Source organism: Euprymna scolopes, chromosome 30, assembly GCF_053919585.1.
Source record: "Euprymna scolopes isolate OS-2025 chromosome 30, ASM5391958v1, whole genome shotgun sequence".
NCBI lineage: Eukaryota > Metazoa > Mollusca > Cephalopoda > Sepiida > Sepiolidae > Euprymna > Euprymna scolopes.
The window spans coordinates 39,550,337-39,577,014 of NC_136511.1; the positions used below are offsets into that span (position 1 = coordinate 39,550,337).

General features: G+C 35.5%; 1 protein-coding gene across 1 annotated transcript in view; it reads right to left on the reverse strand.

The window, feature by feature from the left end:
• LOC145254757 (uncharacterized) overlaps positions 1 to 26,678 on the reverse strand; it is an 89,470-nt gene that overhangs the window by 36,028 nt on the left and 26,764 nt on the right. The window contains exons 6-9 of the mRNA XM_080113507.1: positions 24,821 to 24,994; positions 11,089 to 11,242; positions 8,585 to 9,276; positions 887 to 2,259 (exon numbers count right to left, since the gene is read on the reverse strand). Coding sequence (XP_079969633.1) covers positions 887 to 2,259; positions 8,585 to 9,276; positions 11,089 to 11,242; positions 24,821 to 24,994 — 2,393 coding nt within the window. The remainder of the gene's footprint in view (positions 1 to 886; positions 2,260 to 8,584; positions 9,277 to 11,088; positions 11,243 to 24,820; positions 24,995 to 26,678) is intronic.

Sequence of the window (26,678 nt, forward strand, 5' to 3'; positions counted from 1 at the left end):
CCGTGACTTCTCAGCAGAAAAAGTATAGAAATCTAAGATTATCGAGGAATTTGAGAAATAATAAACCTATAACACACCTCAGATATTGTTCTGCCGTTTGTGCATATTATATTTGCATGAAATATCTTTATTTTTAATCCTATTAATGTCAAAATCAGACGGGAAAAAATGAGTTCATTTTATTTATATAGAGATAAGCAAAATGGCAGACTCGAAAGCAGTTATCTTCCCCTGATTTGAAGCATCTAAAGGTTCAATTTACAGCGAAATTGTACATAGAAAACGTAATAATTTTTGTTTTTGCGGTGATTAAAATTAGAGGTTTTGCTGTGAATGATTTACAGATGAAAAACAGTGCCGCCTGATACAACAATCGACGCAACTTTACTTTAACGTGTCGTCCAACCCAATCGTGTAATTTCGAACAAAGACATTTCGGAGAAAACATTATTACGTACTAACATGTCATGTTGAAATTAGTATAAATCCAAAAATGGTCCAATCGAAGAAGAAAAAGTGCACAGCATTATTGAGAAGAAGCAATATGACCGACTCGAAAGATACTGTCATCGGTAGATTGCAGTTATCTCCCCCTGATTTCGTATTCTAAAAGTTTAGCCATTTCGAAAAATTCTGTTTTTACTTATAATTATTTTCTACTGAACCATTTTTTGTAATTTTTAGAATTTATACTAATTTCGGCATGACACGTAAGTATGCAATAATGTTTTTCTTTGAAATGCATTATTTCGAAGACACAATATAGTAAAGTTGCACGTCTTTTTCATTTAAACTAGCTGTCTGCATAAACTGACAAAAACACCATACTCATCTCAACAGTTATTTACAGAAACAAAAAAAATTATTTGAACAATGTGTTGTGTACCTGAACGTGGTCCTCCTCATGAACTGGATCACTTGTGCTAGTTGCTTGATCACAGGTGTTCAATTTTCGTTTCATTGCTTTTCGAGAGTTGTTATTCCTGGGGCCAGATCTTGTCGATGCTGCAGACCGGTAACCCACAATGCTGGCAGTTGACACAGATGAAGCCGCAACAGAAGATGTTGATGCATCTCCTGCTGCTCCAGTTGATGCACCGCTGCCAGCTTGACCAGAAGATGTCGACCTGGAGCTTGTCTCACCATTTGCATTGCCAGCTTCCTCGTTTTCTTTGGCCTTTCGTGTTGTTTCTCGGATCTCCTCACTAACCGCCTGGCACGACTGGTTCACTTTCTTTGGCTCACCAACCTCTGCATCTGTTGGGAGGTCGCGACTGGGTGTGGAAAATGTAGGAGTCACAGATGAACTGGATGACGAAGAAGAGAAATCACAGCTTTTCTTGGACTTTGGAGTTGACTTGATGTTCTTTCTCCATCCACTTCGAAGGCACTTCCCTTTGGATGAGGATGACGAAGATGATGATGATGATGATGAGGACAACGATGACGGTAACGAGGGGTCATTGACAACATCGTTTGAACAAGCGCTGACATGAGGATCACGCTCCGAGGAAGAAAAGTCCAAAGAAGAGCTCTTATTATCTCTATTCCTACTGCCAGATCCGTTTACAATGCTATCAGATGATCCATTAGAAAGAGATCCCAAATCGACCCCAGAATCATCGGAATGACTATCACAGGTAGGGTGAGGTTTTTCTGATGATGTAGAAGGTGACGGCTCAGAGGAGGCTGCATTACCTTCAACAAAGGAGGGACAAGACTGGCTATCGTCAGTCGAGGAAGGAAAACAAGATGCTGAACCACTATCAGCATCACAAGCTGTATTCTTATTATTATTTGTGCTATTGTCTCCTGAGGTTTCAAAAAGAATTTTACTTGATTCGGACGAAGACGCCAATGAAGTAGCCGTACGTTGGCCAAAATGGCTGGTTTGATTTTTACGTGCCATATTAGTGACATTTTTATTAGATTTTATGTCTTCGTTCTGTTCGCTTTGTCTCCGTTCTTCAGCCATATCCTGACAGCTGCTCTGAGGAGAGGCAGCTGTTGTATTACCACTGGCAGCAGCAGCAGCAGCAGATGAAGCAGCAGTCACAGACACTATGGAAGATTTTTTTGTATCACTCGTTGACGTTGATGGTTGGACTGAAAGTGCACCACTGCCAGCAGTGGAGAGAGTTCGGTGTCGTTCTGCAGGACTTAACGTCTTCGGGGAATCTGTTTTTGAAGGATTTGCGTTATCATCAAACTCAACTTTACTTGTGCGTTGTGTATCTCTTCCTTTGTCAGTGTTGATTGCTTAAAAAAAAAAAAAAGAAAAGAATCAAATATTTTTTTAACATATACAGTTGTCAGATTTTCAAAGTCAGATTCAAATAGCAATTAATCTGACAAATCAAGACTTTGATTCTGACTAGTCAAAGTTTCATTTGTTATTGTTGTATCATGTTATTGGCAATATAATAACGTACTTCATTACAGAAAATTTTAAAAGTTGGGTCTAAATAGCATTTAAGTTGACACTTCAAACTTTCAATTACTACTAACAAACTTACTGCATATCGAACCGTTTTAAGGTTTGTATTACTTGTTTTGACTGGACTATTGTTCTCATCTTGAGTGTTATTTGTGAAATATTTCGGTTGATGTAGTCTCCAGCCTTCATCAGGCATGCTGGTCACCATCTTAGAAAAGAAAGGAGATGATGGCGACCAGTATGCCTGATGAAGGTCGAAGACTACACTGACTTAAACGTTGCACAAATAACACTCAAGATGAGAACAATAGTCCAATCAAAACAATACAAACAATCACCTCCAAAACTCAGAACCATCTTCAGGTCATTTAATTCCAAATCTAGTAATTTTACAAAAGTCTTCATGCTTCATATTCTTTATATCTTCAAATTCATAGAGTTTGATCTGGTTTTGTAGAAAGAAAACTATTGTTTTTGTTTTTGACTTTGCAGAACATGATTGAGTTTGGCAAAGGGAAAGAAAAAAAAATATCAATGGTTAGTGCATTTTTTAGGAAGCCAGTATCTTCAGACAGCCTGATCTGGTAGCATCTGGGAACAATGGGGCTTCACAACTGGATATCTTTTAAAATCATACTCAGGACAACAGCTAGTTAAGGAAACTTCTGCTATTATTAACCAGCAGAGAATTAGCACTCTCAATCAAGTTTACCAGGCATGTGCATGCAGTGTGACAATATATGGAAGCAGTCACTGAGGACATGCGTTGCATGGAAGGAATTATATGATGGATGTGTAATGTGAGTCTTTAAGATAGGCTTAGATCTGATGACCCCAGAGGAAGATTAAATCTAACCAATATAGGGATATGTGTGCAGAAGAGTAGACTTTCATGGTATGGCCACGTTGAAAGATTTGATTTGGTTAATGGCATATTAATCGTCTATGGGTTATTTAACGCTGAATAAAGTCATCAAATGGAATCCTAGATGCAAGATAATAATTTTATATTGTTTTTGAAAAAAATTGAAATTAAATTCTTTTGAAGAATTTAACTTTGTTGATGATGAAATCTTAAGGTTTTGATTTGATTTGTGTCTTTAACAGGTCTTTTAGATTTTTCAAGTTATGCTACCTCCTTCAGCTTTGTTGAAAATGATGATAATCTATTAACATATGTGTATAGGATTCTTGATATGATATACACATTGGAGACTCTTCTCCTAATAAACTAGTGGGGGTACCTGGCGTTGCCTGGGTGTTTAGAGGTGTGTGTGTTTTTTGGGGGGAGGGGGGGGGTTAAATCAAAACAAAGGGAAGTAATAACCCTGTTTAAATATTATAATAAAAAAAAACAATGTTAAAACTTTTTTTTAAAAATCGGGAAAACAAAAAAAGAAAACAGTATGAACAGTTCGGCGGTTCCCGGGTGTTTGAAAAAAAGTTTGGGGGAGGGAGGTAGGCTCTAACCTGAATGTTTGAGGCAAAAGTAAAAAAAAAAAAAAAAAAAAAAAGCATGATGACTTAACTAAAAAATAAATTAGGTTAAACATCAATTCCACAGTTAAGTTTGTTTTGGTTTTGTTTCCCCAAGATATTGGATTGAAAACCAGCTCCCCATAAAAAATGGGGGTGTCCAAACAAAAGCAATTGTCTGATATGACAGTTTGATCAAAAGCTGATTTGCTTTCTGGATGTTCCGGCACAAAAGCCGAGAACACATATCATTAAAATTTAGTTTCCCTTTTTTTATACTAAAAAGCTGAACAAACAGACGACACAGCAAAGTAGCGCAATTTTTATAAAAGCCAATCAAAATAAATCTAGTCGCGACGCGCGTTCGCAAATCGTACATATTATGACCTAGGGAGTACATAAACAGTTCTAAGACATAGTAACCCCCCGATCCGAGAAGCGCGTCGAAAAAAGCCGTTGCAAGGCATACATAAAATGTGCACACACAGTTTGCCTTTTATATAATAGATATAGATGTTCGCAATATATCTACATCCTAAGCAGAATCTGCTACGACCTTTATCTTTTTATGTTTCTGTAGCATAATGGCCACTCATCAACAGTTGGTCAAACCTTATTCAAATTATTACTTTGGCATTAATCCCAAAATTTCTTACCATTTTTCTTTGATTATCATGTTTATAGAAGCTCAAAGATCAATATATGGAATCTTAGAATTGGAAGACATTATGTTCACCGATTCTATTCTTTTTTTTTCATTTTCATGAATGTTGATATGACATGGTATCCAACAATTTCATTTTACTGATTCTTATTATAGATCAGTGGTTCCCAACCTGTGGATTGTGACCCGAAATAGAATCATGACACCCATGCCAAAGGGTCGTTAATTGATTTGGAGCTGAATATGAATCTATCTATATATATATATATATAAAAGGCAAAATGTGTGTGACCATTTTATGTATGTCTCGCAAAGGCTTCTCTCGCCGACGCTACCGGGGTCGTTACTATCGCTTAGAACTGTTTATATAGCCCCTATATAATAATATCTAGGATTTGGGAACGCGTGTAGCATATAGATTTATTTACGTCGATTTTTACAAAATTATTGCTATTTCAGCCCGTCTTGTGTTCATTCAGCTTTTTTGTATAATACCGAACCTAATTTAGAGCTAAGGTGTTTTCCCGGCAATCGCAACGGGAAACGTCCAGAAGCAATCAGCTTTGATCAATGTGGAGCCAAGCTTCTTATATCAGACAGTTGCTATTCAATCTGGACAATGGGCAGCTGGTTTTTTCCCCTCACCAACATCTTGGGGAAAAAACCAGTCAAAGTTGGGTAAACAAACCCAAACGCTGCCCTGTAGCAAAAGTTAACTGCGTGACTTCTATTTGACCTTGAGGTCAAATAGAAGCAGCAGAGTTAACTTTTATTGCGGCCAAGTTAAGTCTGTTTTTAATACTTAAATAAATTCAAACGTGCTTCCTTTACTATTCGCGGTGGCCCAATGGTTAACGTTGCACGTTTTTTTTTTCACACTTTAATTTCCAACTTAGCCTCAAGGGTTCGGGTTCGATCCTCATACTTACCTACCAAAAGTTTTTTTTTATTTTACTCCCCCCCCCTTCCCCGGAGTTTTGATTTACCTAAAACCACACACACCTCCAAACACCAGGGCAACGCCGGGTACCCCCCCCCTAGTACATATATAAAAAGCAAAAGTGGCGCGCGCGTTTTTGTATGTCCGTAAAAGGCTTTTGTTATGAAAGAGTGGGGGGGGGGTACTCCCTAGATCATAATATCTACGATTTGCAACAAACAGACGTTGTCTCTACATTTATTTTGATTGACTTATAAATATAATATCAGAAGTCGCAATAAGGAATTTATTGCTGTTCCCAATAACTTATGCAAAGGAGCATTCTACCAACTTCTCATCTTTAAAAACAAATAACAAAATCAATTAAATATGAAAAACAACTTCAGGTGTATCATATCGACAACATAGCCCAGAACAGAATTGCTAACAAAAAAAACTGCAATACAAACCATCTCATTAAGGTCAATTTATAAACATACTTTACATAACAGCGGAGATGTGTGTGTTTGAATAATCTATATGCTAATATGATAGCCTAGGACAGAATTGCTAACAAAAAAAAACTGCAATACAAACCATCTCATTATGATCAATTTATAAACATACTTTACATAACAGTGGAAATTTGCGTGCTTGAATAATTTTGAACTAATTTGTAATTAATTTTTATAACATCTTTGAAATTTTTAATGGATAAATTTGAAATGAATCATGAATTTACAGAATGTATAATTATTTCACAAATAAATAATTTACAATTCACTAATCGCAATGTATGGCAGTTTGTTATAAAAAAAAATGAATATATAACATATTTTAAGGATTGGGGCCGCTTCCTCATTGTTTGATCTAAAATGGGTTGGCATATTTGAAAGGTTGGGAACCACTGTTATGGAGGTGATATTGTTTAAGATTTTTGTGGTTAAGGGGTTATCTGTATGTTTGTTCTGCAATGCTGTGAACATTGATACGGAGTCGGAAAAGATGTAGAATTAGTCAGCACTATAATATTCTATGTTTCTTAAAACTTCCGCACTGAAAATTGATCTATTGTTAACTAGTTTGCATTTTTGTTTTATTTACGAAAGCATATGACTCGTTCTTCAGATCCAGCTATGTAGATGTATGGATAGTTGGGATGACAGTATTTTATATTTTCAAATTCAACCTGAAATATAATGGGTTGGTTTTATTTTTTTGATGTTGTCAAATCATAGATGCAAGATGCTTTAATTTCCAGGGTGGAATTTCGGAAATTATTGAGTCCAATTGCAGTTAGTAACTAAAAGACATAGTGAGATTGATTTTTTTTTCTATCAAACAGAATTCTATATTATGTATCAAACTTACGGACATGTAATGACAACTTGTCATACATTAAAGTGCTAATTTTACTCTTCTTAGATGTAAAGGTATATTCATTGGAGTTTCTTGGGAATTTAGAGTTTGCAAGTGGTCCCCGACCCTGCATTAGAAGTAGTTGGCTTTGGGGGATCGGTTTTAAGGTGCCAAATATTCCATTTTCGCACCATCTCATTCTGTTTAAAATGGTTTCGCAACAAGAACATATGGGACAGGAGCTTGGTTGGCAGAGGGTATCATATTGCATATGCCTTTTGGACTAATTTGTAGACCAGCAGGAGCACTTCCACACTGACCAGCCCAGACAAACCAAACCTTTTGATACTGTATGCTGAATATATATTTTTTTTCAAGTCGGATTCTATTTAACCCATAGTTGGGACCCTAACAGGTACTACCACTCCGGGTCACAGTGGACCTGGGAGCAATGGCAATTAAAGGGTGGCTCCATACTTCTCGAATCCCGCAAGTTGGGGCCTCACCATCAGATATAGTTTAATGTCATATCCAGGATCGTGTTGTATATGCCTTTTGGACTACTTTGTAGATCAGCAGGAGCACTTCGACGCTGATCAGCTCAGGCATACCAGACCCTTTTGATATGGAACTACATTCATTTCAATATATAAGCTCTCCACTGGAGACATGTTTAATTAGAGCCAATGTGAATCTCAGTCTCTGGTGATGAATAATTTTCAACTGCTTCAGGTACAAGGGTGTTGTTGTACCATACATGAAAGTTCAATAATCAAGTTTATATTTCACAACTGTTCAATACAGCTTAAGTACAAATTTCTTATCAGCTCTCCAATCTGATTGGTTGATTTTGTTTTATGGCATACCAACCCTTTTCATGTTATTTAATGCCAAATCTAATGATTTTGAAGAAATTTTTTTTAATAGAATATATTTTTTTTTTCAAGTCAGTTTCTATTTAACCTATAGTTGGGATCTTAACAGGTACTACCATAATATCTAGATAAATGTGTCCTTGTATAATTGTGCACAGAACCTCTTATCTAGAAGATAAATGGCTCTAAAAAAAGGAAAAAGGCGAAAAGGATAAAAGATAAAAAAAAAAAGAAAAGAGAAAATTTTTAAAAGAGACAAAAGAAAAAGAGAAACAAAAGAAAATAAAAAGGAAAGAGAAAAAAGATATTAATAAAGAGAAAAAAGAGAAACAAGAAAAAGGAAAACAGAAAAGGAAAAAGAGAAAAAAGAAAAAACAAAAAGAAAAAAGAAAAGGAAAAAAGAAAAAGAAAAGGAAAAAAATAAGAAAAATAAAAGGAAAAAAATAAAAGGAAAAAAAAACAAAAGGAAAAATAAGAAAAAGAAAAAAAACAAAAAGAAAAATAAGAAAAAGAAAAAAACAAAAAGGTGCCAGTGCACTTGCTGATCTGCTCTATTTTTTAAATCATATTTCAAAGTTTAATTATGATATGTTTTTTTATTCAATTGTATGGTTAAAGTATAGAATAGGTACAAAACATCCTCCCCTCCACATGTTAAGAATGGCTTTTTAAATAATAACGTTATTATTTCAGCACGGATCAGTAAGTGCACTAGTACCAAGAAATGAAAAAGAAAAAGAGAAAAATAAAAGGAAAAAAAGAAATAAAAGAAAAAAAGAAATAAAAGAGAAAAAAGAAAAAGAAAAGAAAAAAAAGAAATAAAAAGAAAAAAAAAGAAATGAAGCTGAACTCACCTGCACCTGATTGACCTGAAGGCAATGAAAAACTGGGACAGTGATTTTGGATTCCTGATGGTCCTGGTTGTTCGGACCCTTCTGGATTCAAGCCACATTCTCTAAAGAAATTTGGTACAAAGTTCATATCCTCTCCATCCTCCTCTTCAGAAGACACATCTACAATTCCGAGACTGTTGTCGCTATCGGAGGATTTTAAGGCATCGGTGCCATGTCTAAGATTTTCAGGAAGTTGGTCATTTGCAGCAAACCCTCGATGATTACTGGGCTCTACAGGAACAGTTCTAGCAGATGGGTCTTCCTCTTCTGGATTTGCAGGAAGTGGATTCACTGGAGGAGTGGGTGGAGGTGGCGAGGGAGGAGGAGGAGATGGTGGTGGTGGTGGTGGTGGTGGTGGCTCTTGTAGTTGTTCTGGCGGCGGCGGTGGTGGTGGTGCCTGTGCAGGTTGGTTGTGGTGTTGAGGTCCAGGTCCTGCGGCAGGAGGAGGTGGTTGCGGTGGAGGAGGGTAAGGGGGTGGCGGCGGAGGGGCAGCAGCAGCAGCAGGTGGGGCAGGAGGCACTGCTGGCCCATGGTTATTTGCAGCAGCTGCCGCCGCTGCTGCAGCGGCATTTGGCTGATTGTGAGTATCTGCACCGTTGTTCTGTACAAGGGCCGAAGAAACCCCAAGACCAGTCCCAGCACTAAGACCAACTCTGCAAGGAAACAAGCAAACCAAACAAAACAATTTAAAGTTAGCTTGTTGGCTTTTCAAAGTCAGACCTACAGAGAATTTAAGTTGACAAACTAAACATTGGTTCTTACTAGTCAATTTTTATTTGTTATTGCTGTGTGATATGATTTGAAATATAATATTAAACTCAGCCACAATTTACATCAAAACACCAGATAAGGGCTAATATGAAAATATTTGTAAATAATCATTGAAAAATACAAATGCTGAAGGACGATAACTCATTTGAAATTAAAGAATACAAAGATCATTCCAAAAGTACAGCCTCCTACTTTTAACTTAAAAAAAAACTAAAACATTGAACAGCTACAAAGACGGAAGTGGTATCATTTAAATGAGCAATCTTTTGTGCTCCAGAATTTATTTTTCTACAGTCACCACCACTTTTCCCAGCGATGAACGATGCCTCAGTCATAAAAGTTCGGAGTGTGCTTTGTCATTCTCACATCTATGTTGCCACTCTGAAATCGACAAACCCATCTCTTAACTGTGCTGGCATCAACTGCTTCAGCTTAGTAAACATTCAGCAAGTGCTGGTAAATGTTGATCAATCCAATTTTTTCTGCATGGAGGAATTAAATGACACATCTCTGCTTCTCACACATGTCTATGATAGGAGGATGCTTTCTTAGAATCTCACACTGTCAATATCTCCAACAGAGAGATGTACTTTTCAGGTCATGAATGTATGAGGTCAGTCATCATAACAATATGATTTGCACTCTCTTTTGATCCATTCGAGTGGAATAAAAATAGGAGGCATTACTTTGGGAACATCGCTCATATAATAGTTGTCTACCTAAAATTTAAAAATCTGCAAACAAAAATTCAAACCTAAAATGAGTTCACTACAAGGTGCGTTCAATAAGTAACGGCTCTGACTCACTTCCTATTGTTTGATTTAGCTAACATTTTGTATGTGGAATGATTTATATCTCTATGGGTTATATGGCAAATTATAGCTCTATTGAGAATCTCGCAGGGATTCATGTTTTTGTATTTGAAAGGACACGCATAACAGAAGACTTTTGATCAAATAAAAAAAACATGGTAATGACGCCCAATCATATTGCCAGGGCCGCTGTAAGAAAGGTGGGCTTTCTCTACCGTGCTAGAAAACTACTAACACCCGAAAGTATCCTGTACCTCTATAAGGCAACCATTCGCCCATGTATGGAGTATTGTTGTCACATCTGGGCTGGTGCATCTGCTACTAGTCTCTCGCTCCTTGACAAGGTTCAAAAGAGAGTCGCAAACCTGATAGGCCCTGAACTGGCATCTAAGCTTCAGCCTCTGTCCCATCGACGAAATGTTGCATCCCTCTGCCTTTTCTACAAGTATTTTAGTGGTGAATACTCTGACGAACTGCAATCACTTGTGCCCCCACGACATGAGCACCCTCGACAAACCCGACAGGCTGCTAAATCCCACCCCCACACTGTAGAGATCCCTAGATGTAAAAGATCTTTTTACTCCAATAGTTTCTTCCCCAGAACCGCTAGACTCTGGAATTCCATTCCAGGTCCCTGCTTCCCCAACAGTACTGACGTGCAGAAGTTCAAGTGTAACGTGAACCGACATCTTGCTGCCCAAATCCCTACATAGTACCCCAGTAGTTGTTGCCCCTGATAGTAGCCCCCTACACCAAAGTGGCAATTTGCTTTGTTTGGGGTGAAAATGTAATTTAAAAAAAAAAAAATGGCATTGTGAATTCAAATATAACTGGAAATCTCTAGAAATACATCCTATAACATAGATAACTAAACAAACTTACCTAGCACAGCCTTTCGGAGGTTCCCTCAGCATAAACTCCAGGTGGAGAGACACCAGAGATGTTAACATTGGGATGAACCGATTCAGATCTTCTAAACGGATGGCATGGCATCTCCTCAAATGCATATCTCGAAGGTTGGACCAGCTGTTGGCATCTAATAAGACACAAACAAAAAAGAAAACATGACTACTAATAATAACTAATATTGGTAAAAAGAGGAAATCTCTAAAACATTCTTTCTTAGAAGTGCACGCCTGTGGAACTCTCTTCCGTTTGCCTGTTTCCCACCTGACTATAACTTGGATATCTTCAAGTCCAACATAAACAAATTCCTGATGAACCGCCCCCTTAAGTAAGACACTTTATCAAAACTCCAATACTAATGATTACTACGATACTATCCCACTGATTACTGTACACGCAATAACCCTTATCCCCGAGTGGCTTCTGGGCCTTGATAAGTGGTGACCTCCATGTAAAAAAAAACATTTGCATATCCATTCTGCTGATATTGTCATTGAAATTACATTTATAGTTTTGAGCATCAAATATGATTCACATCTCTATTTATTAGCGATTGGACAATTCCAATATTTTTTCCCCGATTCCAATACAATTGCAGATTCCAATTCTTCTTAAATTTCTCCCAATAGTTTACAATCAATAAATATTTACCATTTCATCATTAATATGAGGCATGGAAAATAAAGTTGCTTACAAAAACTAACAAATAAAAACAAAAGAATCGTTTTTTGACGAAAATTTGGCAAAATTTTTCCGATTCAGATACCTCAAAAAGTTCCGATATTTTTGATTCCCGATTTCGATTAATCATCTGAACACAACTCTCAGCCTGGTAGGTCGATGCCACGCATCTTCATGTCTCACTTGTAAACATCCTTGTAATGTAGGACAGGTATTTTTTCTGGTCTGGAGATGATTGCAAGCTCACATAAAAAAATATCCTTTGGAATTTTCCCATCATTCAATCGGCACCAGAGTCATAGTTGAATGAGCAGAGTGCTTTAGAATTTCTGCTCTAAAATCTTAATTTTAGACATTTTCTAGAATTAAAATCATATTTGTATTATGTGGATATTTTGGATTACTGTTATCGTCTTGAGTGTCATTTTAACGTTTCAGTTGTTGTAACCTCCAACCTTCTTCAGGTGCATCTTAATGAACTCAGGAATTTGGATGAAATTTCGAATGGAACCCTTTATTTCTGTCCAGATTCCCGAATTAAACAGAAACATTCGAGAGTTTGACAAGATACACCTGAAGAAGGTCAAAGTTACATCAGTCAAAACATTTTGAAAATGGCACTCAAGATTAGGATCAGTAGTCCGAAGAATCCAAATAATATGAATAACTAATCCTCATTTTAAAAATTCAAAAAATTATAATCATATAATAGATTTTCATCAAAATTGGAATAAGGATTCTAGATATAAGGTTTAATAGCAGCATATCTTGGTTTTAATGTTCTGTAAGAGGACAAAAGTGTTCTATATGTGGAAATAAAAAATCATTCTTCTCGTACAGTTAAATATTTACTGAAATGAAAAATAAAATGAAACTAAATTGAGAGTTCAACACTATTTTTCAAGTGATTCTCTTTATTCTGCAGTTTTTTTTGTTTTTTTTTTTTTTGCCAAGTTGCTTTTCCGGTTACCATTTTGAATTTTCTTCACAACAATTATTATCATCCATTTTTTATTCATTAGGTGATGATAATCAAGTGGTTAATGACATGGACTGACAACCCAGATGTTCCAAGTTTGAATCCAGTTCGTTCCACAAAAAAAAATCACTTTTAATTAAGGATGTTGGCAACCTTCACGTGGTCCCTCTCATTAATATCCAATGTCTTTCTAGAAAGAATTCTGACTAGAAAAACATTGGGGAAACCAATGCCAAGAATAGAATCATTGGATTCATAACACGATATGATGATCACAAGAAGTCATATAACAAATACATTAATTAAATTTATTATTTATAAGCTTTTTGTATTATTATTAATCGGATACTACTGTTCTCATCTTGAATGTCATTTTCACAACATTTCAGTCGATATAACCTCCAATATTCTACAGGTGTATCTTGTCGAACTCAGGAATTTGGACTGAATTTCGAGCGGAACTCTTTATTTACTTCACGGGGGTAGCGTGCTCTTGTTCCGTCAACCATGACTGGATAGAAGTCCTAAGTAATTCGCAAATGTATATTTCGGTCTCCCACACTGAGGATTGAACCGTCAACCTCCAGGAGAATATCACTTTTACAATTGATTTTTCCCAGTACTCTAACCACTGCGCCACGGGTCCTTGCGGACAATTCTAGTACGAATTTTCGGAGCCTTTAACCCATTTTTATTTCTAGTTGTAAATATCACCATTTATTCCTAATCATTACTATATATTAATGTATATCTCTATACGTATTTCTTGTATGTATTAATGTTTTTACTTATTACTTGTATATCTTATCTATTGTTTATAATCAATGGTTCCCATATCATATTGAATTCGATACTGGGTCTACTTAGCAGTTGGTTATTCCCCAGCATATGTGCTGCTTCTTTCAGTTGTCTTACTTCCCACTGTTCCTCTTTGATGAGAGCAGCAGTCCAATGAATAATAATACAAATAACCAATCCTCATCTCAAAAATTCAGAAACGTTGTAAGCTTTTTATTTATAAGTTTAAGAGCACAAAAAATTTTTTTAAATCAAATTCAGAAATATTTATACAATTTTAAAAGAAAAAGGAAAGTAAAGATTCTCGAGCAACGGCAGGTAAATACAGCTACTATAATATATATATACTAGCAAAGATACCCGTGCTTTGCACGGAGCTTTGTTGCGCACTCGGGTACCAAAATCTGTGGGCACCTTTCCAGTAAGTTGATGTTGTAAGAGCAACGATTGCATAAGGTGATTAACATTTTAACTACCTCTTGTAGTGACTGAAATTCAATCAGGAACTTCACAAAACATTTTCATCAAAAAGGAAGGTTACTTGATGTTACATAGTAAATTTTTCATTGAAGTCATTTTCAACTCTTGCTTAAATTTTATCTTGCACATTCAATACTAAAAACTTACCACAATCAGATCATGTCAGTTTTTCCTCATATCCATTTCTCGAACTTTTCACTAAAGAGCCTCAGGGTAAACTACATTTCTGCTGCTTTGATTTGGAGCCAGAATGTAGAGTTTTTCTGAACTTCCTGTCCGGCTGATGGAGACGTAGAACATACCGTGACTGAAGCAGTCTGATGTCAAGTCTACGCCAATGGTGTTAAATGTCTGACCTTGACTTTTGTTTATGCTCATTGCAAAACACACCTTCACAGGAAATTGGAGTCTCCGGAATTTAAATGGAAGTACTGAGTCCGATGGAACTAAGGGGATCCTTGGCAGTAGAACGGTTTCGCCTTTGTAGGGACCACAGGAAATGGTGGCCTCAAGTACATTGGTGTGCAATCTGGTGATAACACATCTGGTTCCGTTTGTTATTTTTGGCGGTTCCAAGGATCGAAGAATCATGATTGGCGATCCAATTTTGAGATTTAAAATGTGTGGAGGCATTCCAGATATCTCCAAAGAGTTTAAAAACTCCACAGGGTAGTGAACAGCTTCATATTCATTAGTAGCTGAATCAACTGACTTGTATTGCTTTGTGTCTCCTGGAAATTCATCCATTATTGAATTGTTCAAATGATTCACATTGCTGTTTAATGGCGAAATAATAGCCCTCTCAGCAAGCCAATCCGGTGATTTTCCATTGTTTTGCAGGTCTGGGTACACTTTGTCTTTCAGTTGCTTCTGATTACCGACACATTTACCAAGCGCAGTTGGAATCTTAATTGTGTCAGGTGAAGAAGTGATAGGAAACTGACCATTACCGATTTGGAGAAGCAATTTTGAGAAGTCTGCTGCAGCTGTGTTATCAGAGATATAGGCTCTCATATTAGTAGTCAGTCTCTTCACTATAACGTGCCTCCAGAGATAGGATTGTTTCAAACTTGCATTGACAATGTTAGCCCTTGTGCCATTTTTAACCACTGGGAGGATTTGACGGAAATCACCGCAAAATAAGGTTGGAATGCCACCCATGGGATTCTTGTTTCCTGTGATGTCTTGCAGTGTTCGGTCAATTGCTTCATAAGCACTCTTGTGCGTCATTGGGGCTTCGTCTACAATGATTGCAGAGGTGTCTCTAATTACATTTGCCAAGGCTGAGTTACCAGTAATTTTGCAAACTGGCTGATCCATTCGATGAGTATCCAAGGGTACTTTAAAAGTGCTGTGAAGAGTGCGGCCACCTTGTAGTAGAGTAGCAGCAATGCCACTGAATGCTGTTGCAAGCACAATCTTTCTCATGGATCTAATCTTTGCAAGGATCAAATTGATTACAAAAGTCTTGCCCGTACCACCTGCAGCATCAAGAAACATCATGTTTTTGTTCATTTCACCTTGTGCTTCCAACATTGCCATGAATGAATTGTAAACTTCTCTTTGAGAATCGGTCAGTTTTTCTTGCATATTTTCTGCTTGTAGGGAAGTTCTTCAAGATTATAAGTAACTTCACGTTGATACTTTCTCGCGAGTCTTTCATCTCTCCCTTGCATTGGTGCAGGTAATCCATAGCTTGCCAATGGTTGACCGCACATAAGGAGAACTTTTTCTTCAATTAGACAAAGAGTTTTATTGTAGATGTCCTCATTAAAATCTGCTTCTGGATTGTTAACTTCTTGCCTGTATCTGTGAAGAATGTCTTCAGATATTACATCACGAAAAGCCATCCAGATCTCAAGAGGATTTCTTGGCTCACAGGCTGTTAAAATTATCACAAATAGGCTTCGCAAATTTGAAGGTGATTGAGTGGCACTTGCCTCTCCTACTGCTTGATGCAAGTGATGGTCATTTTCTAGAAGGCCTCGAGCAAGGCACGCTGCTCTGTATGTTTCAAACACCTGACCATTGTATGCTCGCAAATTTTGAAATGAAGTTGGACCAGCAACCTCATTGAGCAACAGGCGTAAGAAATAACACTCCCCTGCTTTTGGACTAATCGTGTAGATTCTCCCAATGCATGGTGCCTTCCATACATCATCATTTTCAGTACCTTCAACTTGTACCCCACGCATTCTTCTCATCCATTTCTTTGTCGATTTGTTCCAAGTGTAAAACTCAGGGACTTCTACGTATTTGAGACCCCTTGCAAAGTCATCCTCATGGCAGAGTTGAAAAAATGCTGTCAAAGTTGTGGCAGGCGGTGGACCTTGGGCTCGTTCCAGAGCAGTATCAGCTGAGAACATGACACGCTGCCCATTTTCAAGATGAACAGAAAGTTGTACAATTGGGGGGAAATGTTCATGGATGGGATGTTCCAATATCCTCCAGGCTGCCTCTGAACTGCCGACATACCTTGCATTCTGGAACTGCTGGATCTCATCCACAATGTGACTTTGTACTTGGCCTTGTTGGTTAGCTGCTCCATCAGTTCTTTGTAGTTCAAACACTGCTTGATCACATCCTTTATTCACGTATTTGAGGACATATTTGATGCTTTGGATCGAGCTGCAAATTTCTACGTTAATGTGAGCGTTGAACTGCTGAAGGAGGACCTTGTTGTACGGAACAATCCACTGGTTTGTTATTTCTTGATTAACATACCGACCATTTCTCTTCATCCTTATTGTATCAGTCTGGCCTCCATCTTCTGGTTTTCTTCGCCTGTACTTGGGGTAAGAGTCTTGGCCTTGCTTGGTACACTGAAGAAATTCTTTTGGGTATTTTTTGGAACATTTGTTGTCAATCATACATGGACAATTTGGATTAAATGGTCCACAAGGTCCATGCACCATATGTGCCATCACTTTAGCATGAAGATCAGGATCTTCCTCTTTGTCAGGGATCTCTGCAGATATGCAGAGATCCATTTTTTCTGGTAGAAGTTTGTCCTCTGGGGCCTGCCAGGTGAGGATGTGTGCATGCGGCAGTCCTCTTTTTTGATATTCAATACTGTACAGGAAAGCCCTCAACCTGCCAAATCCTCCCTTTTTAATAAATTCAAGTAACTTTTTTAGCTTCTGCCTGAAAACCCTGGCAACAATATCTGGACGATCCTGAGGGTCTTGCCCTTGAAGACAATTTTCTGTAATTTCTGTCCACTTTGGATTTGTTGTGAACATGATGAAGAGGTCGGCTCGGCCCATTCGCCGAACATATGCCATGGCATCACTTTGACGCTCAAACATGTATCGAGGGCCTCCTGTATAAGTTGCCGGAAGTACAACTCGTTGACCAAACTGTTCTGGATTCCCATCCTCCCTAAGAATTGAATCTCTCAAGTTGCTATAATTGTCAGCTCTCAGGGTCTGTTGCTCACGCCTCAGGAACTGTAAACGTTCTGTTTCAATCTTGCAGTACACATCCACCAGCCATTGTTGAAATAGCCTTCGGTACCAGAGAAAATAGTTTCCAGGCCGAGTCATTAAATGGTACGAATAAAATTGCTGTTGGGTAACTTTTCGCCCATTGGATGCCTTCATGTAGATGTTGTAAGATGGAGAACCATAGGGGTACATTAACGGGTACATTAAAGTATCGTAGAGGGGATGTAGTTCGGAGATCCATTTTAATGTATCATTTCTAAAACGCAAGACAATATCCCGGTTAGCTGTTGGTTCATTCTCCATTAATATTCCAATCTCATACGTTGTTGTTGGAGCATTGAATCGCCGTGGATGCTCTTCTTGCGGCCTTCGGTCTTCCCTTATGACAACTTTATGTTCTACCAAGTGTTCTTCTTCAATCCTCTCCTTTGTTGTTTTCAGCTGACAAATAAAGCTGTTGTTCTCATGTAAAAATTCAGTCAGACTTTGGAGAATGTCTGTATTGAGTCTACTGTCACGTCCCCGATTATGTAGTTCCTCTTCCAGACTATCCAAGAAGTAGACTTGAATAAACTTTGCTGTTTCATCTTCAGGTGGTAAAAGACTCCCAATCTGGTGGCAAACCTGGCCTCGAATTCTAAAAGAAGGATTCCACCCATGTACTGCCGCAATTTTGTGACCAAATGATGTCATTGCAAAACAATTGTTATAACTGCGTAGATTTTGCAGAAAATCTTTAGAGATGGGACCATTGCCGGAGAGCAAATCTTGAAGCAACTGAGGCAGTGGTGGAAAGCTATCAAGCACAACTTTGCCAGAAGAACAACAACAACCAGGGGTTTCTCCTTTAAATTTTACAGCTGAGCAATGTTGACATACTTTGTCCATTTTTCCTATATCAGCTGTAGTGAGAGAGTCATTTTTGTTGTAGAGCAATCCTTTTCTATTGCAGTGTTCTATTTCATGGTGTCTCAAAGCAGTCATTCGTTGTCTAGCTGCCTCGTTTTCTGTCAATTGCTGGGGCAAAGTCATACTCTCTCTCCATGCAGCCTCTCGTTGTTGCCCTTGGTATAGGCGAAAGCTTCGTTGGGTTTCCAATTCATTCTGATGTCGTTGAGCCACTCTCAACTCACCTTGTGTACGTCTACTTACCTCATATAATTCATTCGATCGTAATATTGCTTCTCTTTCCAGTGCATATCTTTGCCTTTCTTGAATTTCATCTTGTGATGAATTTAACCGCCTTACAGCATGTCTAGTTCTGTCAGCTTCACGTTGGGTTTCTCTTTCCAAATCTGACAGTCTTGCTCTCCTTTCTCTTTGACGTATCCTGTTAAGTTCTAGACGTCTTTCTCTATCTGAATTGTTTTCATTGGAGCGAATTGCAGCAACTCTTAGTCTATTAGCTTCCAATCTTTCCATTCTTTCTTCCTCACTTTCGTTTCTACTTCGTTTGGGTGGCATAATTTCGGTTTTAAACGGAATTGTTTAACGATATTAATGATTGTAAATTAATTAAGCGTAAAGGAAATGTATACTAACTGAAATGGACGAACTATAAATAATATTTCTGAATAGTACAATTATAAACAATTATATTGTACCTATTTACTATGCCTCCCCACGGGACAGAGTTAGACACCAGGGTCGTTTTTTAACGTGGAGAAAAGGTACAAAAATAAAAATTGTCTCAGTCGTGAAGGATTTCTCCTCCACCGAAAGAGAACAAGAAAATGAAGTGCAGCATCTGAAGAACAGATGGTATTTATTTGCTCCCCCACTGAGCAAATTAGGCACAAGGCCGTTTTTAATGTGAGGTAAAAACCAGCTCCCCTAAAAGTAGGCAAAAAGGGGGCACTCTGGTTACCAAATATAATAATTGTCCCAGTATAGAGGGTTTCCCCTCCATTGACTGGTACAAATTATCTTAAGTGCAGCATCTGCCGGAACAGATGGTATTTATTTGCTCCCCCACCGAGCAAATTAGGCACAAGGCCGATTTTTAATGTGAGGAGTGAAGGGAGGGGGAAGGGAAAAAGGGGACAAGCTCCCAAGAGGTGGGAAATGGGAGCTGGTTAATGGTCAGGCATGTGGGGTTGCCCCCACATCTGGTCTTTGCTAGTTATAGCTAGTCATAGCTTGCAGTATCTGCCGGAACAGATACTACACTTTGATCTTGACCAAAAGGAATGAATAAAAGCGACCTACGTGTGACTCATTACTTCCGGGTGTAAACGTCACAGTCTAAAAGTAATAATTAAAAAAAAAAGTAAATGTAAAATAAATGTAATACCAACTTAGGTTAACTAAGTAAACAGTACAATTAAAACAGTTCTATTAAAACACATAATTACTAAGATCTAGGTAATTGTTAGTCTCATTGTTATGGTTTTAAAGAAAAAAATGTGTAAAAAAAAGTTCTGCTTTTGTGAGTACGTGTATTTCTTTTAAATTACATAACCTTTTTATTTTATTATTTATATCTCTTTTAAATTTATATATTTTGTTAGTAAACTGGAAGAAATTCAGTTGAATAAAACCTTGTTCGTGTTCTTTACGTTAAACTCATATTTTTATAAAAGGTTCATCCGGTTTAAAGAAAGCACTAAGTTTAAATAAGACTGGAAATAACTAATTCAATATATAAATAGAAAAATGAAATAAATATAAGCTTTAAGTCTTAAGATAGTAATAATCAAAATGTAATAAATTATTTGTAGTTCAAATCTATGATAAACAGGCTTTCGAAATAGGCTCGACCAGAAAGATTAAATTGGAACGAAATTATAATCTCCGTGCCATTTTCAAAACAACCCCACAAAAGTAACGATATCCTGCAGTTGGTTAAATGACAATGGTTGTAAGAAAAATGTAAAAGAAAATGCGCTTATCTGTTTATTTTGACCTGTTTTATTTAATTAAAAAAAAATTGGCTATAACTGGAAGAGAGCGTTATGTTTTGGGGGTTGTTTAAAAAATAGAATGGAAATAAAGTTAGTTCCGTTTTAATTGTGTTTAATTGCGGCAAGCGCTAACAAAATCGAAAAATCACTGTTTACATTCGAAATGTTAACTTTTATAGGTTTACAGGTTTGCTGACAAGGCTGGGGGTGTTTAATACAATTATTTTACTAAATTGATTTTTTTCATTTAAAAATAAAATTATTTATTTTTTAATAAAGTTTTATTTTAAAATATTTGTTTTTGTTTATTTATATAAAATTACGATAGTTGAATTGTATTCTTTCAATTATATTGGCAAGTAAAATATAAAAGATTAAAACGGAACGAAATTGAAATTTCCATTACATTTTCAATACAATCCCAAAACATAAAGCTTTGCTCGCCAATGAATTGTTTTGATAATATACGTAAAGTGAAATAAATCGAATATAAAATTAAATGAAAATATATTAAATAATTAAATGTTAAATAGATTTTGTAAATAGTACAGTTGAAATGATTAGAATATTTCCAATATGTAATAAGGTCGAGGTAATTAGTTAAAGAGATTTAATATAATGTGATATGCAAATGAGCATAAGTCATTCGATATGGGGGTGGTTTGTAGACTAGTATATAAAGAAATTAGGCATAGATTCTTATGTCTCCTATAACAGAAACATCCTAAAATGGGTTCTAATGTTTCTCTACCAGGAGAGATCTACCCTCTTACCTCCTATATATTTCGTTGATGATGGAGAGCTGTACACACAGACAGAAACACACAAACCCTATTACTTTATAAAAAAATATATATATATATATATATATATATACATATATATATTAAGTAATGTGATTTATAATTTAAAATTTTAAAAATTTTTAAAATTTAAAAATCAAATTTTAATTAAATTAAAAATCAGTTTCATAAGAAGGAACAACAACAAAATCAATTATCTGTACGATCGTTTCGGAAATCCGTGCTTTTTATTGTGGTATACATGAAGTTATGTAGAACAATTATATATAGTTTTTTGGTAAGCAAGGTCTCCTCATCAGCAAATTTAGGAGGGTTTTTATTGAATTTAAAAGACACCATAAATAAACCTAGCATTAAAAGTAAGGCAGATGAATCTGAAAAAATTGAAATAAAAGGTTTGGATTTAAAATTTATAAGAAAATTAATATGGGTTAGAGATAGAAATAAGTAGAGAAAAATATATATTATTGAATTTACATAATAAATTTGATTTAAAAATATATAGAGATAGTTACCTTTTAATTTTTCTTTTTTGAAATCAGGAACTGTGTTTAAAGTAGTCATTTAGATGTTTGCTATAGCTTTTTATTTTATTGAATGATGAATTTTAAAAGGGCGACGCTCGTGCAATAAATTGTTTCCGTTAGCGTATTTTTGAAAATTAAACTAATACTTATAGCTAGACAGTCTTTAATAACATTTGATAATAAATATTGGACCAGGAAAAATACCCCTAACCACTTCAACATTTTAATGGGATCGACGGACTCGACTCAGGTCACTGATCTAGTTGGCCTTTTCCTTTTAAATGAAATACATTGTATACTCCATAAACAATTCAAACTTGAAGGAGGGCTATATAGAGATGATGCACTTTTCATAACGAATTCTACTAATAAAAATTATGAAAAAGCAATTAAAGCTCTACATAAATTATTTAAAAATTATGGACTTAGTATAAAAATCGACCCTAATAAAAAAATTGTTAATTTCTTAGACATAACCTTAAATCTTGAAAATTCTACCTTTGAACCATATCATAAACCTAACCAATCACTTCTATATGTCCACAATCAATCAAACCACCCTAAATCAATATTAAAATCAATAGTTCCCAATATCGCTTTAAGAATTTCTAGACTGTCTTCTACTAAATCAATATTTACCAAAAATGAAAAATACTATAATGAAGCCCTTAAAAACTCTGGATATAATTCACAAATTAAATTCATAAATGAAAATGATAGAAACATAAACTGCATTAAAAATAAACCTATTAAGAGCGTAATAACATATAATATGGCAATGTCTTCCCGTATACAAGTTAACAAAAATAACCAAGAGACAAAAAAAGATAAAACCAAACTACAAATATTAGATAATAATATAAATAAACAGCAAACTAAAACCCGTAAACGTAAGAATAGACACAAGGAGATCCTATGGTTCAACCCCCCATATTCCAAAAACCTAGAAACAAACATAGCCAGAGAATTTTTAAAAATATTAGATAAGAACTTTAAAGCCCCCCATAGATATAATAAAATTTTCAATAAGAACACAATTAAAGTCTCTTACTCTACTATGCCTAACCTTCATCAGAAAATAATTAGCTCTAATAATAAGAAAATTAATAAACTACAAAATACAACTATACAAAATACATCGGACTGTAACTGTAGAAGAAAAAATAAATGTCCCCTACAAGGCTCATGTAAAATTAAAAATGTTATCTATAGCTGCACAGTATCAAAAACTCCAAATCTACAAGAACCTATTAACAGCCATAACTCAACTACCAGATTAAATAATAACACCAACTTAAATCAATCTACCGATCAATTACTAATCAACCCACCACATAATAATCCAACAATAGACCTAACGGAAAATAATCACAACAATCAAGAGGTAATATATATTGGTTCCACATCTGGCCTAATAAAACATAGAATTTCAACACACAAACATTCTTTTAAAAATAACTCTCTATCAAACAAAACTACTCTATCCAACTATATTTGGCAACTAAAAAACAGCAATATTTCTTTCAACTTAAAATGGCAAATAATTGAGACTTGCAAATCATATAAACCAGGAGATAAATTTTGTGCACTATGTACAAAAGAGACCCTAAAAATTTTAAAATATGAAGCTATAAAAAGTACAACCAAACTATTAAATTCAAGACAGGAGCTTCTGACATGTAGTCATAAACGTTGGTTTAAATTTAATAAATATAAACCACCTTAAATCATTAAAAATTACTTATTAGTAAAAATAGATTACAATTATTATTATATTTTTTTCTTTCTTTTTTTTAATAAATTAAGTTAGACCAATTACCTCCCTTAGACCCGTAAAACAAATAATAAATAAAGTCAAGAACACATGACAATTATCTCCCCTTAAAAACTTGTAATAGTAATATTCTCTCTATATATATATAAACTGTAGCGTCTTTAAATCAAAAATACGCTAACGGAAACAATTTATTGCACGAGCGTCGCCCTTTTAAAATTCATCATTCAATAAAATAAAAAGCTATAGCAAACATCTAAATGACTACTTTAAACACAGTTCCTGATTTCAAAAAAGAAAAATTAAAAGGTAACTATCTCTATATATTTTTAAATCAAATTTATTATGTAAATTCAATAATATATATTTTTCTCTACTTATTTCTATCTCTAACCCATATTAATTTTCTTATAAATTTTAAATCCAAACCTTTTATTTCAATTTTTTCAGATTCATCTGCCTTACTTTTAATGCTAGGTTTATTTATGGTGTCTTTTAAATTCAATAAAAACCCTCCTAAATTTGCTGATGAGGAGACCTTGCTTACCAAAAAACTATATATAATTGTTCTACATAACTTCATGTATACCACAATAAAAAGCACGGATTTCCGAAACGATCGTACAGATAATTGATTTTGTTGTTGTTCCTTCTTATGAAACTGATTTTTAATTTAATCAAAATTTGATTTTTAAATTTTAAAAATTTTAAAATTTTAAATTATAAATCACATTACTTAATATTGAATTAGCTCTAGGACATTTAACTATCGAGCTTATTATATATCTAAATTACAACGAGCACTTTCTATTTCCTGTATTTTAATTAAACTAGTAATTTCACTGTTACATTAAAATACACTCAGCTCTTTAGACTATTGTTCTAATCTCCTTTAAATTATATATATATATATATATATATATATATATATAATTTTCAGAATGTGAGAGATTAAATATAATTATTTCCATAGACCAAAGAACGTGCGCAGCCCACGCCAGCCAATGAACCAGAAGTCTAAGACTAGAGTTTCGCCCTCATTTGGGCTCAACAGTCAGACATATCCGCACCCGGGATTTGAAACCCGAGCCTCCTGCATACGAGGCAAGCACTCTACCAACTGAGCAAACGCCTCACACACAAGAAATTAACCAACTCAGATCAAATTGCAACAAAATCAAGCTTTGGAATAGACCTACTTCATCTCGACATTTGTTCGTTGGCTGGCATGGCTCTTGTGGGCTGCGGTGTTCTTTGAGCTGTGGAAATAATTATATATATATATGATTAATAAAACAAAGAAAAAGCATTTGTCACCTGGGTAGAACCAAGAACATGGGTAATGGAGATGAGGGCAATTGTAAATTTCAACATGACTGACAGTTGGAAAACAGCGACCAGCTGCCTTCATACCAATATCTGTAATCATGGCCGGATTTTCTTGAACCTCAACCAAGCCTTCAGTTACCAGCTCTTCAGCAGTCCATTTACCTGAAAGCAAAATAAAACAAATTAATTTTAATTGTCAATAAGACTGTAGCATCAATTTGTTTGAGTGTACAACTAAAAACTATATAATAAACACCAGAAGAAAAATGAAAAGAAAAACCAAAAAAGTCTAAAAAGAAAAAAAAAAATGATTTCGATCATTTAATAAAATACTTTATATCATTACTGGCAGGAAGACCTGACGTTTATTTGCTTGTTTGTTTAAGCAGCATATCGACCTTCTTCGGGTCATTTAATGCTGTCTATAAAATTAAAATTTTTAGATGCTTTTGGGGTTGATTTTCGATGGCTATGTTCAAGTAATGTTTTGGTATAGCTTGTTACTTGATGTCATTTATATTTTATGGTAAAGATTTGCTCTTTTTAAGAAAGTTAGAATGGTTTTAGGGTTTTCTTTTTTAAAGAGTTCTTTTAAGTTTGTTGCCTTGTAGTAGTGTTGACGAATTTTTGTGAGGTCAGAGTAGTCAAGTAAAAACTGTTTCACCGTATAAGGTTCGTGCTATAGTATACTTTAGGGAGGTTCTCCACTTTTTAGTGCATAGGAGTGAGTTATGTATGCATGTCCAATCCAGATATGTGATAAGACTACTTCTTTAAGTGATTTTTTGGGATCTAGTAGGTTTTTTTCTAAGTATAGATGTAATTTGGGAAGAGTTTGTTGTTTTGGCAATTGTTTCAGTTTTCTTGCCATCTCTTTGTAATAAAATTGTTTATTGAAGGTTTGTATTCCGTATATAGGACTTCTATGTCACTTATTTGAAGTTTTAGGGAAATTTTGGCTGCCATATCAGCTTTTTCATTTCCACAGAAACCGTAGTGACTAGGAATCTAACAGAAGTAGAAAGTTTTGCGTTTTATGATAGAATGGATCCTTTGTAATAGGTTAATCAGTAAGGGATTGTTTAATTTTTGATTTTTTAATGATATTGACAATGAGTCTACAAATATGAATTTCTTGGAGTTTTGGTTGGTGATAATATCTAGAGCCAACTTTATGGCCGTAATTTCTGCACTAAAGATTGAATTTTGGTAACCTTTTCTGCCAAATAGTGTTTTCTGAAATAGCGGCACATCCCACTTTGTTTGGATCTTTGGAACCGTCCGTGTAAATGTGCATCCAGTTTGGGTAAAAAATACATAATGTTGTTTAGTTTTTTCTACAGTCTGAGGGGTGAGTATTGGATTTAGAATATATTGTCAGGTCTAGTATTACTTTAGGTTGATTTAACAACCAGGGTGGGAGTTATGTGAAATTTTCCTCGTGGATGCTGGTTTGATCCATTGAGTTGCCTGTGAGCAGTTTTATTGTTTAAAAGACCAAAGGGTTTAATGGCATTTTCTTCTTTTTTGAATAGATGTGTGGAATTGGAATTGAAAATGCATTGATAGGCAGAATTTTGGGGGTTTGATTGGAGTTTTAGATAATATTATAAGCCTAATTTTTCACAATTGTCTCAATTTTAGTGAGGGTTTATAGGCTTCAACAAATAAGCTTTCTCTCGGGGAGGTTTGAATACTGTAGACATTTATAGTTCTGTGTAATGTGACTGCTGTAGCAATGGCTTGAATATTAGTTTTTAGATCTATTTTTCTTTGTGGGATATTATTTCTAATAAAGATAGATACTCCTCCAGGGGCTCTCTGTTGGGTATTGTGGATATGATTG